Source organism: Vespa crabro, chromosome 9, assembly GCF_910589235.1.
Source record: "Vespa crabro chromosome 9, iyVesCrab1.2, whole genome shotgun sequence".
Classification (NCBI taxonomy): Eukaryota; Metazoa; Arthropoda; class Insecta; order Hymenoptera; family Vespidae; genus Vespa; species Vespa crabro.
Window position 1 is genome coordinate 658,463 of NC_060963.1, and position 14,038 is coordinate 672,500.

The 14,038-nt window shown below is 35.6% G+C and overlaps 3 protein-coding genes across 9 annotated transcripts in view; all 3 read left to right on the plus strand.

The window, feature by feature from the left end:
* Positions 1–46: 46 nt before the first annotated feature.
* Positions 47–2,349, plus strand: LOC124427177 (ATPase WRNIP1-like). Its single transcript, XM_046969783.1, has 4 exons — positions 47–928; positions 1,015–1,798; positions 1,880–2,082; positions 2,175–2,349. The coding sequence occupies exons 1-3, from the start codon at positions 704–706 to the stop codon at positions 2,062–2,064; spliced, it is 1,194 nt and encodes a 397-aa protein (XP_046825739.1). The 5' UTR covers positions 47–703; the 3' UTR covers positions 2,065–2,082; positions 2,175–2,349.
* A 115-nt stretch (positions 2,350–2,464) lies between these two features.
* Positions 2,465–5,243, plus strand: LOC124427178 (dynein assembly factor with WDR repeat domains 1-like). The gene is made up of 7 exons (XM_046969784.1): positions 2,465–3,143; positions 3,248–3,320; positions 3,568–3,771; positions 3,921–4,043; positions 4,108–4,292; positions 4,445–4,574; positions 4,681–5,243. The coding sequence occupies exons 1-7, from the start codon at positions 3,104–3,106 to the stop codon at positions 5,033–5,035; spliced, it is 1,110 nt and encodes a 369-aa protein (XP_046825740.1). The 5' UTR covers positions 2,465–3,103; the 3' UTR covers positions 5,036–5,243.
* A 743-nt stretch (positions 5,244–5,986) lies between these two features.
* LOC124427172 (solute carrier organic anion transporter family member 4A1) overlaps positions 5,987–14,038 on the plus strand; it is a 27,813-nt gene continuing 19,761 nt past the window's right edge. For 3 of the 7 annotated variants that reach the window (XM_046969775.1, XM_046969776.1, XM_046969777.1), the window contains exons 1-3: positions 5,988–6,722; positions 6,833–7,145; positions 9,736–9,795. In XM_046969775.1, the coding sequence (XP_046825731.1) occupies positions 7,113–7,145; positions 9,736–9,795 (93 nt within the window). In that variant the 5' untranslated portion in view covers positions 5,988–6,722; positions 6,833–7,112. Of the gene's footprint in view, positions 6,723–6,832; positions 7,146–9,735; positions 9,796–12,798; positions 12,951–14,038 lie in introns of those variants that run through there. The other 4 variants (XM_046969778.1, XM_046969769.1, XM_046969771.1 and 1 more) reach the window with 4 other exon arrangements.

The window sequence follows — 14,038 nt, forward strand, 5'->3', positions numbered from 1 at the left end:
TTAATAACTATTTAGATTGATATTCAATAAAAAAAAAGCTTTTGATAAGAATAGACAAATTTCTTCTCTCTATTATTAAAGACTTAGATATTCTTTTGATCTTTAAATGATAGTAGTATTAACAGTATATGAGAGTACAGTCACCGCAAGAACTATCGAGGTAATGGCTGATCAAATAGATTTTATCATTTGTATAAATTGAATTAAAAACAGAAAAAATAAATTTTATTCAATTAATAAAAGCTTTTCAAATTGATTTTCGGAGAAGATTATAATCTGGCATATATAAAATTTCTGTTATGTACTAACTCGACTTTTAGGTTATGAATGAGTGAGATACATAATCTTATACACCGATGAAATGGGCGCATAGTGTAGACAATGTTTCTAAAAAATAGTATTGACGTACGATAATGGTGATATGTAAATGTTTATGTGTATTTTAAAAAGTGATATGAAGATACGAAATCTTGTTGAATGAAATCAATTACTTGATAATGTTTAAACATTGAATATAATTTTCAATTAGAATTTCATTCAACCGAATTAGATATTTTTAAGATATCGTTAATAAAATTTCATATGCAAACTAAAAAAAAAAAAAAAAAAAAAAGAAAAAAGAAAAAAAAATTATCCCTTTGAAAAAACTCAAAAAATACATTATTTTAATACAAGTGAAGTATTTAAAAAATAAGTCAATATTATGTCGAAACAAAATTACGTATTATTGGAAAAATCACAAAGATCCAAACAAAATGAAATACCTGTTAAAGATAATGTTTCACTAGTCGAAAGAATGAAGCCTATGAATTTTACTTCTTACATGGGTCAAAAACATGTGATCGGACCTAATACAATATTACGTAGCTTTTTGGAAATAGGAGAAATTCCTAGTATGATATTGTGGGGACCACCAGGCTGTGGTAAGGTACTTTGACTCTCAGAAGGATCAAATTCTTAAATAATACATTTTGATTTCTACCTTAAAAATAAAGCTGATATAATATTTTTCAGAAATCTTTAGTCAATATTATAATACAATTAACCAAAGAAAAGTTCCAAGATAAAACGCATATTGTAAAATTAGCTGCAACAACGTGTGGCATTGGGGAAATTAAAACAGCTGTAGAAAAGGCAAAAAGTTCATTGAAATTTGGTCATAGAACAATTGTCTTTATGGATAACATCCATCGTTTCAATAAACTACAACAAGATATATTCTTACCACACGTAGAAGCTGGGACATTTATTCTCATTGGAGCAACAATAGAAAATCCTTCGTACAGTTTGAATTCAGCATTGCTAAGTCGTTGCCGTATATTTTCATTAAGTAAATTATCACCCAAAGACATAATTGAAATACTTAAGAAAAGCATACATTCCATGGATGGTAGAATCCATAATTCCCAGAATTCTGACAATGCCTCAAAATTTATAATTCATAATGACACATTGGAATGGTTAGCTGAAGTATGTGATGGAGATGCAGGAACTGCATTAAGTGGTTTAGAATTTGCAATTTGTGCAAAAAATTTATCATATGATAAAACATCCGTTATAAGTCTTGAAGATATTAAACAAGGTTTAATACGTATGTACACGCAAGCAAACAATAAAAATGAACAGACGTATCATTTATATTCTGCTTTGCACAAATCAATTTGTGCAGGCAAGCCAAATGCTTCTTTATATTGGTTAGCCAGAATAATGGCTGCTAAAGAAGATCCTGTGGATATTGCTAGACGTTTAATCAGAATATCAGGCGAAGATATTGGTCTAGCTGATCCAGATGCTTTAGGTAATATGTCGATAAATTGTAATACTTATTATCATAGTACATATTGTAATATATAGAATAATGGAAATAATTCTTCATTAGATTTAGCTGTTCATACGCTGAATGCTTGTCAAATGATTGGTATGCCTGAAAGCGATGTTCTGTTAGCACAATGCGTAGTTTATTTAACCAAAGCACCAAAATCTCGTCTGATTTATAATGCCCTGAAGGCAGCTCAAAAAGTTATTAATGATACCAAAGAACAACCACAGCCAGATATTCCGTAACACATTAAGAAGTAGAAAGAAAGTATCAATGATAAAATTATAATCTTCCGTTTTTTTACTACACCTTTGCTATGATAATCATTGTATCATGTTTAAATTATTTTTTATAGGATCGCATAAGTATAATTTATTAAGGATACAAGAAACTAATAGTAATCATCTGTCAAAGAGTCTGCATCAAAGAGGTTAATTTATTCCACAAAGGTCAACCATGATCATTTTTGTGTACTACGTTAATTTTTCTACACTGTACTATACTATAGAAATAAAATTTATTTTCTCTTCTTTGAATTCCCATTGACTTTTGTCCTGGGCTAATAATATAAGTAATTATGAATATTGTATGTACATATCGAAGTCTCAAGTGCGCATGCGCAAAACTATTTATCATCGTAAGATTAGTTAAAATACTTTCGATGTTTAATCGTACCTTTGTACACTAGATGGCAGCTTCGAGAATCGATCGGTCGAAAATATCGAGATGTTACATATTTAAATGTATTTATTAATATACCTTACAATTAATATACATTACGTTATTTCACGCTGACGTAAGCGACATAACATATATAATTATGGAAAATTAAAGTAACATATATAGAAAGGCAAAGGAAAATTTAGAACAACTCTCGTATGTAAGAACAGCGTAATCGATCAAGCATACACACCTTGGTAACGCCGAATTTTTCGCGATTATCTATTTTTTGTTTTGTTTAACGAATACACGAAGGGAATATCAGTAAGAGTAGAAAGATCAGTGATGTGTGCACGCTACGGTGCCTTCCTTCATGATAAAGGATAAAAGCATCCTCTTATGAAGTGTCGGCTAATCACCCGAATAATTTTCAAGACTCACAATTATGTTTTATAATTAAATACGCGTACCCTAGCTTTTCCTGTCTATTAGACTCGCCCTCTTTCTCGCTCATCTTTCTCTCTCTCTCTCTCTCTCTCTCTCTCTCTCTCTCTCTCTCTCTCTCTCTCTCTCTCTCTCTCTTTATCTTGAGAAGCTCGTTCTTCACGTAATTGGAATGTCCACATGAGGCTGTTAAGATTTCTGCTCCGTTACTTTCCACCAGGTAAGTTAATGATGTTCTTAGTGAAATATACATTGCTTTGTTCACCGATTCGTCGTTCTATTTATGAAACTTATCCGCCTCTACAAATTAAATCTATTTTATAGGTCTCGCCTTGGAATACAGGCAAGGTGGCGACGTCAAAACTAAAATGATCGACCTTTTGGATCTATCTATCGAGTAATTGAATTTTTCATTTTATCGCCATTGTACAGTCGCCTTTCGTAGTCAATAAAATCGACAAATCATTTAATCTTCCCTTTTTTGTTTTATATTTTTATTTCTTATACATGTTCTAACAATTAAAGACAGAAACAAATTTCTTTTACCAAAAGACGAAGAGAGAGAGAGAGAGACGGGGAAAGAGAAAATAAGAGATTTTGCTCAATACAAGGTAGAATGTAAAATCGCAAGGCTTATTTTGCAGGACTGACATAAAAGCACTGGCAGAGAGCATAAAAGCAAGCGAGCCCGTAATAACCGAAAGTGTAATGGACCAGTTAGTGGAAACATTGCAGAAACTACAGGCCAAAGTGTGCAACGTAGACGTGAAGCGTTACTATAAACATAAGACCCTACGAACACACCTTCTTCCTTTAACCAACATAGCGTTCGATAAATTAGGTAAAAGGTACTATCGATTAAGGTTATTCGATATAAATATCGGTTTGTCCTTTGTACATTATTAACAAAAATTAGTTATCGCGTATATAAATGATCTTATAAGATATTTATAAGATTTCACAATGGTTTTGATAATAAATGACAAATTTTTAACAGATGCCTGACAGGAAGCTACGACCGAACTTGTAAAGTTTGGGACATCGAAAGTGGAAAAGAGCTTCTTACTCTCGAAGGCCATAAAAACGTGGTCTATGCCGTTTCCTTTAACAACCCGATATCGTAAGTTTTATCTAACAAATTCCTGATCGATGACCGAGCATCATTTATCCTTTTATCGGTTCAGAGACAAAATCGTGACCGGATCGTTCGATAAAACAGCGAGCATTTGGTGTTCACGTACCGGTCATTGTTTGCTTACTTTTTGGGGTCACGACGGTGAGGTGGTAGTGACGAAATTTTCACCAACGCAGAACAAAGTTGCGACGGGTTCTCTTGATGCTACTTCAAGAATATTTAATCTTACGACAGGTAAAATATTACACCTCTTGTCAAATTATAATGAGAACATTTTTAAACGTATGACGTAGAGTAGGTCAAGTGGCTATCTTTTGAAAGAACCTTTCGTTTTTATCGAAAGAACGAGAATAAAGATAAGATCTGAATGGAGGCCAATTCGACAGGTCAAGAACTGGGCTTGCTGAAGGGCCACACGGCGGAAGTAATTGCGCTTCATTACAACGACGACGGGAATCAGATCATAACGGGCTCCTTCGATGGCACCGTCAACGTCTGGGACACGAGAACCTTCACGTGAGTTTAAATTTTATTCCTTCTCTATCCTCTCTCTGTCTCTAACTAATCAAGGGGTACGATCGAAACCAATGAAATTCTATATAAATTTTTTCCTTATTCATAGGCGAGTTTGCGCTTTGATTGGGCATCGTTCGGAATTATCCAATTGTCTCTACAACTTCGATTACTCTCTGATAGCTTCCTCTTCGATGGATAAAACTGCAAAGATATGGGATACTAGGAAAAACGAATGTTTAGCTACGTTATTGGGCCACGACGACGAAATTCTCGACTTGACCTTCGATAACAAGGGGAAGAAATTGGCCACAGCGAGCAGCGATACCACAGCCCGAATTTGGGATACGACTACGGATTTTCGACAGGTCTCGGTGATGCAGGGCCATCAAGAGGAAGTTTCAAAAGGTAATATTTCATTAAAAATCAACAAGTCAAGAGCTCATAGGATATTTCTTATTTAACTTGCTCTCCTTGAAATCGTCCGTCCGAAAGAAAGATTCACTTTTAGCTCGTCGACGTCGTCCAGTTTGTTTCAGTCCACGCGGCCACCATCTTTTGACCTCTTCTTTGGACAAAACGGCTCGTTTATGGTCTTTAGAATCCGGATATTGCGTGCAGAAACTCGAGGGCCATACCGACGATGTATTCAGCTGCGCCTTTTCATATACAGGCGATACAATCATCACGGCTAGCAAAGACAATACTTGCACTATTTGGAGATGACTGGATTGGTTCAAAGTGTGTCCATAGCTTATACTCGTTTTTCTGTTTACAGCTTATATTCTTTATTTTTATGTTATTTGAATCTTATACCAATTTAATTTTTAACTAACTATAATTTTATAAAACACGAAAGATTCGCGAATAGAATTGCAGTACCGTTAAATGATCACTATGTCATATATAATTATGCGAGGATCATAATTTTAATCTTAAGAAGTAGCTGAATTTCCGGTGAAAGTTATAAAGGTTTCTGTAAAGATTCGCTTGAAAACACAAGAGAGCAAATGTAAGTTTGAGACAGCGTGGAAATATTATCTATGTGTTTACGTAATTTGTTATTTACACAAATACTTAATTAAATGCAAGGTATTAGACGTATTGAATATTTACAAGAAGGCACAATGAATATTCTTCATTATAATGCTTAAATACATACATGAATATAAAATATATGGTAATAATAGCACGAAAACTCTGTTGCGTTAACGGATATTTTTCCTCAAGGAATTTTATTTTAGAACTTTGAAATTCACTTAGAAAAAAAATAGGAATAAGGTAATTTCTTTTTTTCAGAAGAGAGAAGAAAATCATGATCGTCGTTGTAGACGAATACATACACGTTCTTGGCCCCTCTCTAACGTAAAGTCGTCGGACTCTTACCGACCTATAAGCATTCGACGTCTTGGTGAGAGAGAGTCAGTCGTATGCTCGAACTCTCGAACATCGTGTATCGTTTATACTATAGTCATTTCAAGAAAGGTGCTACTCGTGGATAACCGGTTTTTATGAAACGTGGCACGACTTATTAGATCACGTGTAAAATAATGTGCGAAAATAACTATTGATTATCCTTACGAGGAAAATTTTTCTACGATCGAGATAATATCAAAATTAAGATACATTTTTAACAAAAAAGTATCCTTGTCAAAAAATATTTCAATGAGAACATAAATATTCAGAGTGTTGTAATTAAAATTAATTAGAAGAAAACTACATACGTCGTTCGTCTTTTGAACGATAACATGTAAAAAGATCTCTTTGACGAAGATACAAGCGTACTCGTTATCATTTAACACAGAAAGATACTTGTACGAAAATGATGTGAATATGTTAAAGTTATATCGTTCCTAAAGCAAACGATGCTTTGTAAGAAAAAAGAAAAATACCATTTTCGTTTGTATTCTCACGTTTCAAATGAACACTTTGAACGCCGGGTAAATGCAAAATAATTAGCGGTGGTTTCTCATTGTCTCGTCTTGCGTCGTACAATTAAGGAAGAAGAGAATGTGTCCTCGTGGAAATTCAACCTTTATCTATTCTATTTTTTAACGATCTTCCTTTCTCTTCTTCTCCTCCCTCTTCTTATAATAATAAATAAGTTATACGTAAATTCTCGTTTAAAAATTTTTCATTATTCATTATAAGGTAAGTCATTTTCTATTCATAATATTTATACGAATAAATTTAACGAAATATTAGATACTCTTAAGTCATTAAGATGGAACCAATTTTAATCGAATGAAATTTATTGACAGCTGATTTGCTCTTAGAAATACCGTCGGAGGTATCAAAGCACGTCGATCATTTTACATTTTGGTCTTCCTCAAATACCAAGTCCCGAGAGGACGTTCCACCTACCCTTGAGAAATACGTTGAAATGTATCTCAAATATTTCCTCAAGATTATTATGATCTCGAGTGATATAACGTGTAACCATGGAACAAATTAATTGAGTGCACGTCGTTCTAACCCCACCGCTGGATTAAATATTACCTGCGTTAAGAGTCTTTCGTCGTATATTATATACCTTCGTGGATGCGACGAGAGACACGCGTGGAAATTGATTACGTAAGATTTTTCGTATACGCTCACTAAATTCTCCTGCCTGAAACTGACAGGGAGAGAGAATGAAATACGCGAGTGTCTCCCAGAAGTGCCTGAACGAGAAAGAATTTAAAGTGGTCGCTTCAAAAAGTCCTGCACTTTTTATCTTATCTCTCTAAAATTTTCTTTCTCTCTCTCTCTCTCTCTCTCTCTCTCTCTCTCTCTCTCTCTCTATTTCTTAGTGCTTTACAATTTAACGAGATATCGAACGAGATAGAAGATTCGTGACAAATTGTTATCAGGAAGAAGCGTCGCTTATTATTATTTAAAAAATCGGATTTTCCTAAGATTATTTTTCGTCTTTTCTCTCTCTCTCTCTCTCTCTCTTTCCTTCTTAGTATTTCATAATTTAACGAGTGATCGAACGATAGAATATTCGTGACAAATTGTTACCGAGAAGAACCGTCGCTTGTTATTATTTAAAAAACCGGATATTGCGCAAATACATAGCTCCAACATTAATAAATTAAATGTCAGAAATAAATTGCACGCTTTGGACGAATCAAACAGAGTATTATTTATTTGCTATTTTCAAGGATTACAAATATATTTATGCAGATATATTATAACGTTAACGATGATCGGTTTTCTTGGTGAAAGTTTAACTTTCGTACTACGCAAGATCCAGTTCCCGTATACTTCCTTCTCATCGCTCGGCTTTACATCGATTATTCCAGCGACTGACCTTTCTTTTCTTGCTTCTATGTCAAGGCTAGTCGAGTACTATGCCAGCTAAAGCGGAAAGAAAATTTTATCGGCACAAAGACGTAATATGAATTTTTTTTAAATATCGTAAGAGATAAGATTCCTCGCGTAAATTTCATTCGGCAACGAAACATTAAAAATCGATGGAATTAAAAAAAAAGAAAAAAAAAAAAAAAGCCAAAAGAATTTCCTTGAGAAAGGAAGGAATAAAAAAGGAAAAAGGAAAAGAAAAACACAACAGAAAAAAAAAAAAAATAAAATAAAACAAAAAAAAGGAGAGTACTCGTAAGATCGTTAAAGAAGGAATAAATTCTATGTACGCAATCACGTGGAAACGCTAGAAAGGTTACTAATGGTGAAATCGTGTTGAACTTAAAGATGGTCCCCCGCTCGAGAGCCCTTACGCTCGATCTTCGGCACGTTCTCTCTGTCCGCTTTGGGAATCTCTCGACCGTTTATATATTTTTATTTTATCTTTTTTTTTTCCTTCTTTCTTTTATCACTTTAATGGGTCACGTTCGTACCGTTGTAAGTATTCTACATAAGCCGATAATTGTCGGCAATAACATTCATACAAATTCATACAAACGTAGAATTATATTCGTAGAATTCGCGTAGAAATTTTTAAAAACTATCTTTTGTAAATAATCATTATCATTACGACGTGACGTTATTATACGCGATATCATAGTTGAAAAAAAAAGGTTTTTGTTGTTTATTGGTAATTCAAAATATTTTCGCATAGAACACGCCACACACAACAGAGAAGTTTTTATCGATAAACCTTGACTCCTTTTTTTATTGTTTTTTTCGCTCTCTATTTGTCTCGATCGAGAAGAGAGGTGTATTAACGACCTTATTTTCTTACGTAAGATTGTAACGCATATTCTCTTTTTTTTTCTTTTTCTTTTTTTTTTTTTTTTTTTTTTTCTTTATTACATACCTTTTCGCAAAAAAAGAGAAATCATTTGTTAATTAATCGCAAGTGTTTTCAAATCCGATAAGAATAATTAATAGATTTTCTTAGATGAGCAACCGTAAATTTTGACCTAGTATGCGAGCCTTGAATTTATCATTGAGATGGGGGTCGAAAAAATATCATGCACGGTGCATAATGATTTAACTGCGACGCCTATTATCCTTTTGCTTCGACAGCCATGAGCTCTATTACCGTTCATTCGCACCTATCAGCCATTGTCTTACGTCCCGAGAATGTTACCAATGCGTTTTCACGATCCCCTAACGCAATTTAACCTTATATTCAAAGTGTGTATTCTAAGAGCATTGAACGACTTAAGCGAAGATCCAAGCGATAACTTGAAGAATGTTACCAATCCTTCTGATAATTATTTCTGAAAATGATATTAGGAATTAAATCAAATATAATCCTGATTTTCTTTTTTCTTGTTTTTTCTTTTCTTTCAAACGAGTCGACTGTCAAATTTCCTCCTTTTCCCTCAAAACAAGATTGATTCGATTATAATCGGTAAGAATCGTATTCGATGATCATTGGGTTTACTTCGCATGGTCCGCAAACACGCAACGGAGGTTGAAACAACTCGTTATCGATGAACGCGCCCGCGATTGGTAAACGCTTAGGCAAATAGCGGAAATTTCATGATTAACGGAGATAACGATGGATACGCACGATCGCTATTTCCTGGCTCTTTCCCAAAATTACGTATAGTCGCGGCGCGGTGGCTTCGTCAACGAGGATGAGATCGCACGATTATCGAAAACTATTCAGGCCTAAATAGATACGTCGGTTTAACATGTAATTAACGAGGGAATTAATAAAATGAATTTGTAGATTAATTAAAGCGATATTGACGTTGACGTTTTGTTTTAGATTGCCAAGATGACCACTGGTATCGACAACTTGGCTTTTGACACGGTCCACCATACCTCGGTAAGCTGTTCCTCCATTTTTAATGATATAATAATAACGAAAGAGACAGATTAGGAGATCGTGCAAATGAATACTGGCTTCCCTACGTGATTGGAATGAAAAACGTTCGGGTAATGTCTTGAATATATTCCGTGAGATTTCGTTTTGATAAAGAGTTAATGAAAATGGAAGAACGATAGAAAGAGAGAATTTCTTCCATGGTCCAAGCTTCCCAGAGTTATCGATCTGTAAGAAAAGAGAGACGATACGCGTGTCTTTCGGTTAGTCTCAGTTCACATATACTTATGCAAATTTTCAAGGCTGGGCGAATGCAAATTTTCGCAAACACAAACACCGCAGGGACAGGTAAAACGCCCTAGGATATCGCAGTTGTTTATTCCCACAGGATATCGCTCGGAAAGGATACACCGTAACACCGTTGCCGGAACTCTCCTAGCTTATCGCTCGCGACGCTACGAGCAACGACAAACTCCAGGGTGATGCGCGGAAGAGAAAAAAAGAAAAAGAAAAGAAAAAAGAGGCTACAGTAAAAACGTTATCCGAGAGTCTCTCTTTCTCTCGCCAACAAAATTTTAACGTCGTCTAAACTTTTAGAAAATATCCATCGTCTAAAGTTTTTGCTTTCCTTGATCTCGAATAATATAGCCTAGGAACGATAAGATCCTAGCGAGAGAAAATCATTTTAGATCTCGATAGATTAACCTTTAGGAATTCGCAAGCATATGCAAATAAACATATGTATGCATGCATGCATACACATATGTACGTACGTACGTACGTATGTATGTATGTATGTACGGAAGTATGTATGTACGTTCAATGCATATTCATTCGCAACGCGTTCGTAAATAAACGCGTTATGTCGGATCGATTGATTTCCCACGCTCGATTTCAACTGAAATCACTCGAATTCTCCAGTTGAAAATCTTAATGAGAATGAAGCGTACTAGATCCATCGATCAATCTCTTTTATTCCTACCGCACGAAGTAATCATATCCTTATTATGGGAAAGAGAGCAATTGAAAAGAGGCGGTCTATAAAAATAGTCGGAGACTGTGTCCTCGTTTGAAACGCATCGCAATCTCAATCATCCGACCTATCTGGACGAGAAGTGGAAATTTTTGAAGAATTCGCAAAATCCGTCCGTCGCACCATTTCTCTCGTTCTCTCTCTCTCTCTCTCTCTCTCCCCCTCTCTATCTATCTGTCTATCCATCTTTCTCCATCTCCCTCTTTTCTTTTCCCGTTCACTTTTTTCCCGTCTATTGTTGTCATTATCGTCGGCATTATTCCTCGCGAGTGAGATAGTCTCATAGCAGTTCATTTGCGTGATGGTCGTTCGCGGTTAATGCCCGGAAGCTACGTTTGTGTCGTAATTACGAAGAGTAGCAGCCCGTACGTTTCACGAAGATGTCGAAGAGAAAATAATGGATGGAAAAGGAACGTTACGGAGAGAGGGTAACGGCCGGAACGGTTACGACTAGTTTAATGGATCTTGTCTACAAATTTTCGTGAATCGTTAAAAGAGACTCTTTGGATCATAAGATTTTTTTCTTCTTTAATTAGAAGTAATGTATCTCGTCGCTGACAGATCAAATTAGGTTGGTTAAGTGTACTAAACTCAAAGGCATAACTTTAAAAAAGAAAATAAAAAGCAAGAAAGAAAAAAAAACAAGAAAAAGATCAACTACGGTAGATTCGACGAGAGGGAAAAAAGAGAGAGAGAGAGAGCCGTCGCGTTCGTTAGCCGTGCATTCGATCGAATGAATTCGAGTGAGGAAGAGTGGAAGAGAGAAAAAGAAAGAGAGAGGGAGGTAGGGAGGGAGGGAGAATGAGAGGAACGAATAAATAATTGCTATCTCGGTTTACGAGATTCCGCTTGTCGGTCAAATGCCATTTCATTTGCATTAACGAACCGTACGATCTATGTACATATGTATGTACATCCGTACCTACTACATCCACTTTATGCACCTATACAAAATCCACTTGTACGAAATTCACTTACTTGTTATTAGCAAAAATAAAAGTTAACTATTGCTTTAGATATCCTGGAACTAGTCTTTCAAGGATGAATTTCTAAACGGACGACGAGACGATACTGAAAGAATAAGAAAACATAAAGAATTCATTGTGGACGAGATTCTTTGAAATGTGCAGAGGTAGGAGACGTTCATCGTATAATTCTCAGTCGGCGCTTAGCATAATGCACTTTAAACGATCGGAAATCGAATAATAAATCGATTGGTACACGTGTACAAAAAAATACAACGTCTCGAGAGTGTTGGAAGTCAAGAGGACGTAGAAAAGAGAGAGAGAGAGAGAGAGAGAGAGAGAGAGAGAGAGAGCAACGTAAGCAATTACGATGGGCAAAGTTTCGATGACGAATGCGAAGAACTCGGTTGCACATGGATGGAAACGTTCTTAGTTCTTTCTCGGTGAGGAGAAGCACACTATGCTGTCTCTCTCTCAAAGCGAAAAAAACGTGACGGTATGAAAGACCGCAGAAATATCGGGAAAGCCGGAAGCGCACGTACAAAGAGCTCTTTTGAGACTCGTTTTCATTTTGAATATGGCGCGTCGGAGTCACCGGTGGAAAGTCACGCTAAAATGTATTCCATTACACGAGCAACCAGCTGGATAAAGAGACCGCTTGATTTTTCTTTTTCCTTTTCTTTTTTTCTTCTTTTTTTTTCCTCGTGTTGGATACCTTCGGATTTTCGCGATTTTTCAGAGGGAAAAAAGGAAGAAGAAAAGAAAGAAAGGAAAAAGAGCGGCAGAGATTGCGTGAGAAGCCGTTAAAAAGTCAAAAAAAAAAAGAAAGAAAACGGACAAGTTTAAAGACGGCACGATGAAAAGAAACACGAATATTTTCTATTTCGTTTGTGTAATAGTAATATCTCAACGGAGATATTATTATTTCTTGCTTTCTTTTTTTTTTATTTTTTTTTTTTTTTTTTTTTTTTTATAGAACGGAAAAGGTTGAAGATAGTACGTGACGAGCAAGTAAGACGATGCGCGAACATTCGTCCCTGTAAGGCAATTGCTACGAGTAACAAAAAAAAAGTACGTGGGCGTTTTTAAAACCTTTAATAGATTGAATGGAGAATTATGGAAAACTTCCTCTTGGCATTGAGAATGGACCACCCGCGCGCGTAAGTACGCACTTGTACGAAAAGATCGTGACACGCGTCAACACATGCCCGATTTATATGCTACATTCTCGGTACATTGTCGTCGCTCTTTTATCTTTCATTTAAAATTCAAACTTTTTTGCTATCTTTTTTCTTTTCTTTTTTTTTTCTTTTTGTACCAGCGTTATCAGATATTGTTGTTCTTTCTTCCATCGAATCGGATCGCCATTCGGTGATATCGATGGATTTAAAAAAAATAAAAAGAAAAATATATTAGCTTTTGCGAGAGAGAGAGAGAGAGAGAGAGAGAGAGAGAGAGAGAGAGAGGTAGTAGGTTAAAACGATCGATGGAAAAAGTTCAACGACTCACCACTTTGCTTTTTTACTCTTCGAAGCGCTTGAACATTGGATGAAAGCGAGATTTGTTTAGATCCAATCGATAATTCAAACTCTACGAGTTTGGTTGAGGAATAAAAGGAAGGAAAAATAAAAAAAAAAAAGAAAAGAAAAAAAAAGAAAAAGAAAAGAAGAGAAAAAGAAGAAAAAAGAGAGAGAAAGAAAAGAAGAAGAAAAAAAGAGAAGAAAATATTTAAAGCCACCGTCAATGGGTCTTTTATCATTGGGGATTCTCGTCCACGAACGAACGAGTTCAAGCGCCAAACATTATTCGCCATCTTTTCGAGGCGGACTCGGCCGGACGGCAGCAGCCACTTCAAAAGAGGAAGCCATGAATCTTTATTAAATCCACGAAATTTATGTCGTAGCGGTCGCGTGGCTCGGGCAATGCGCGATATACCATTCCCTCCTTACTCGTATGTACCTAAGTATTTATTTACCTTCTCCCTCTCGATATATAACTTCCCCCTTTCCCTTTCCCGTCTTCCTCTAACTTCTCCTTATGCCGCTGTTGCCGCCTTCTCTCTAGACATTTGCTCCCGGCGACATTGTGAATCTCCAGCTTTCCAACTGGGACACGCGCCGATCCATTGTCGGTTTAATGCTCATACGTTGATCTCACCCCTATCTCATCTCCACTACCACAATTTTCCTTTCATTTGACACCATATATATATATATATATATATATATGTACATATATACGTACATAC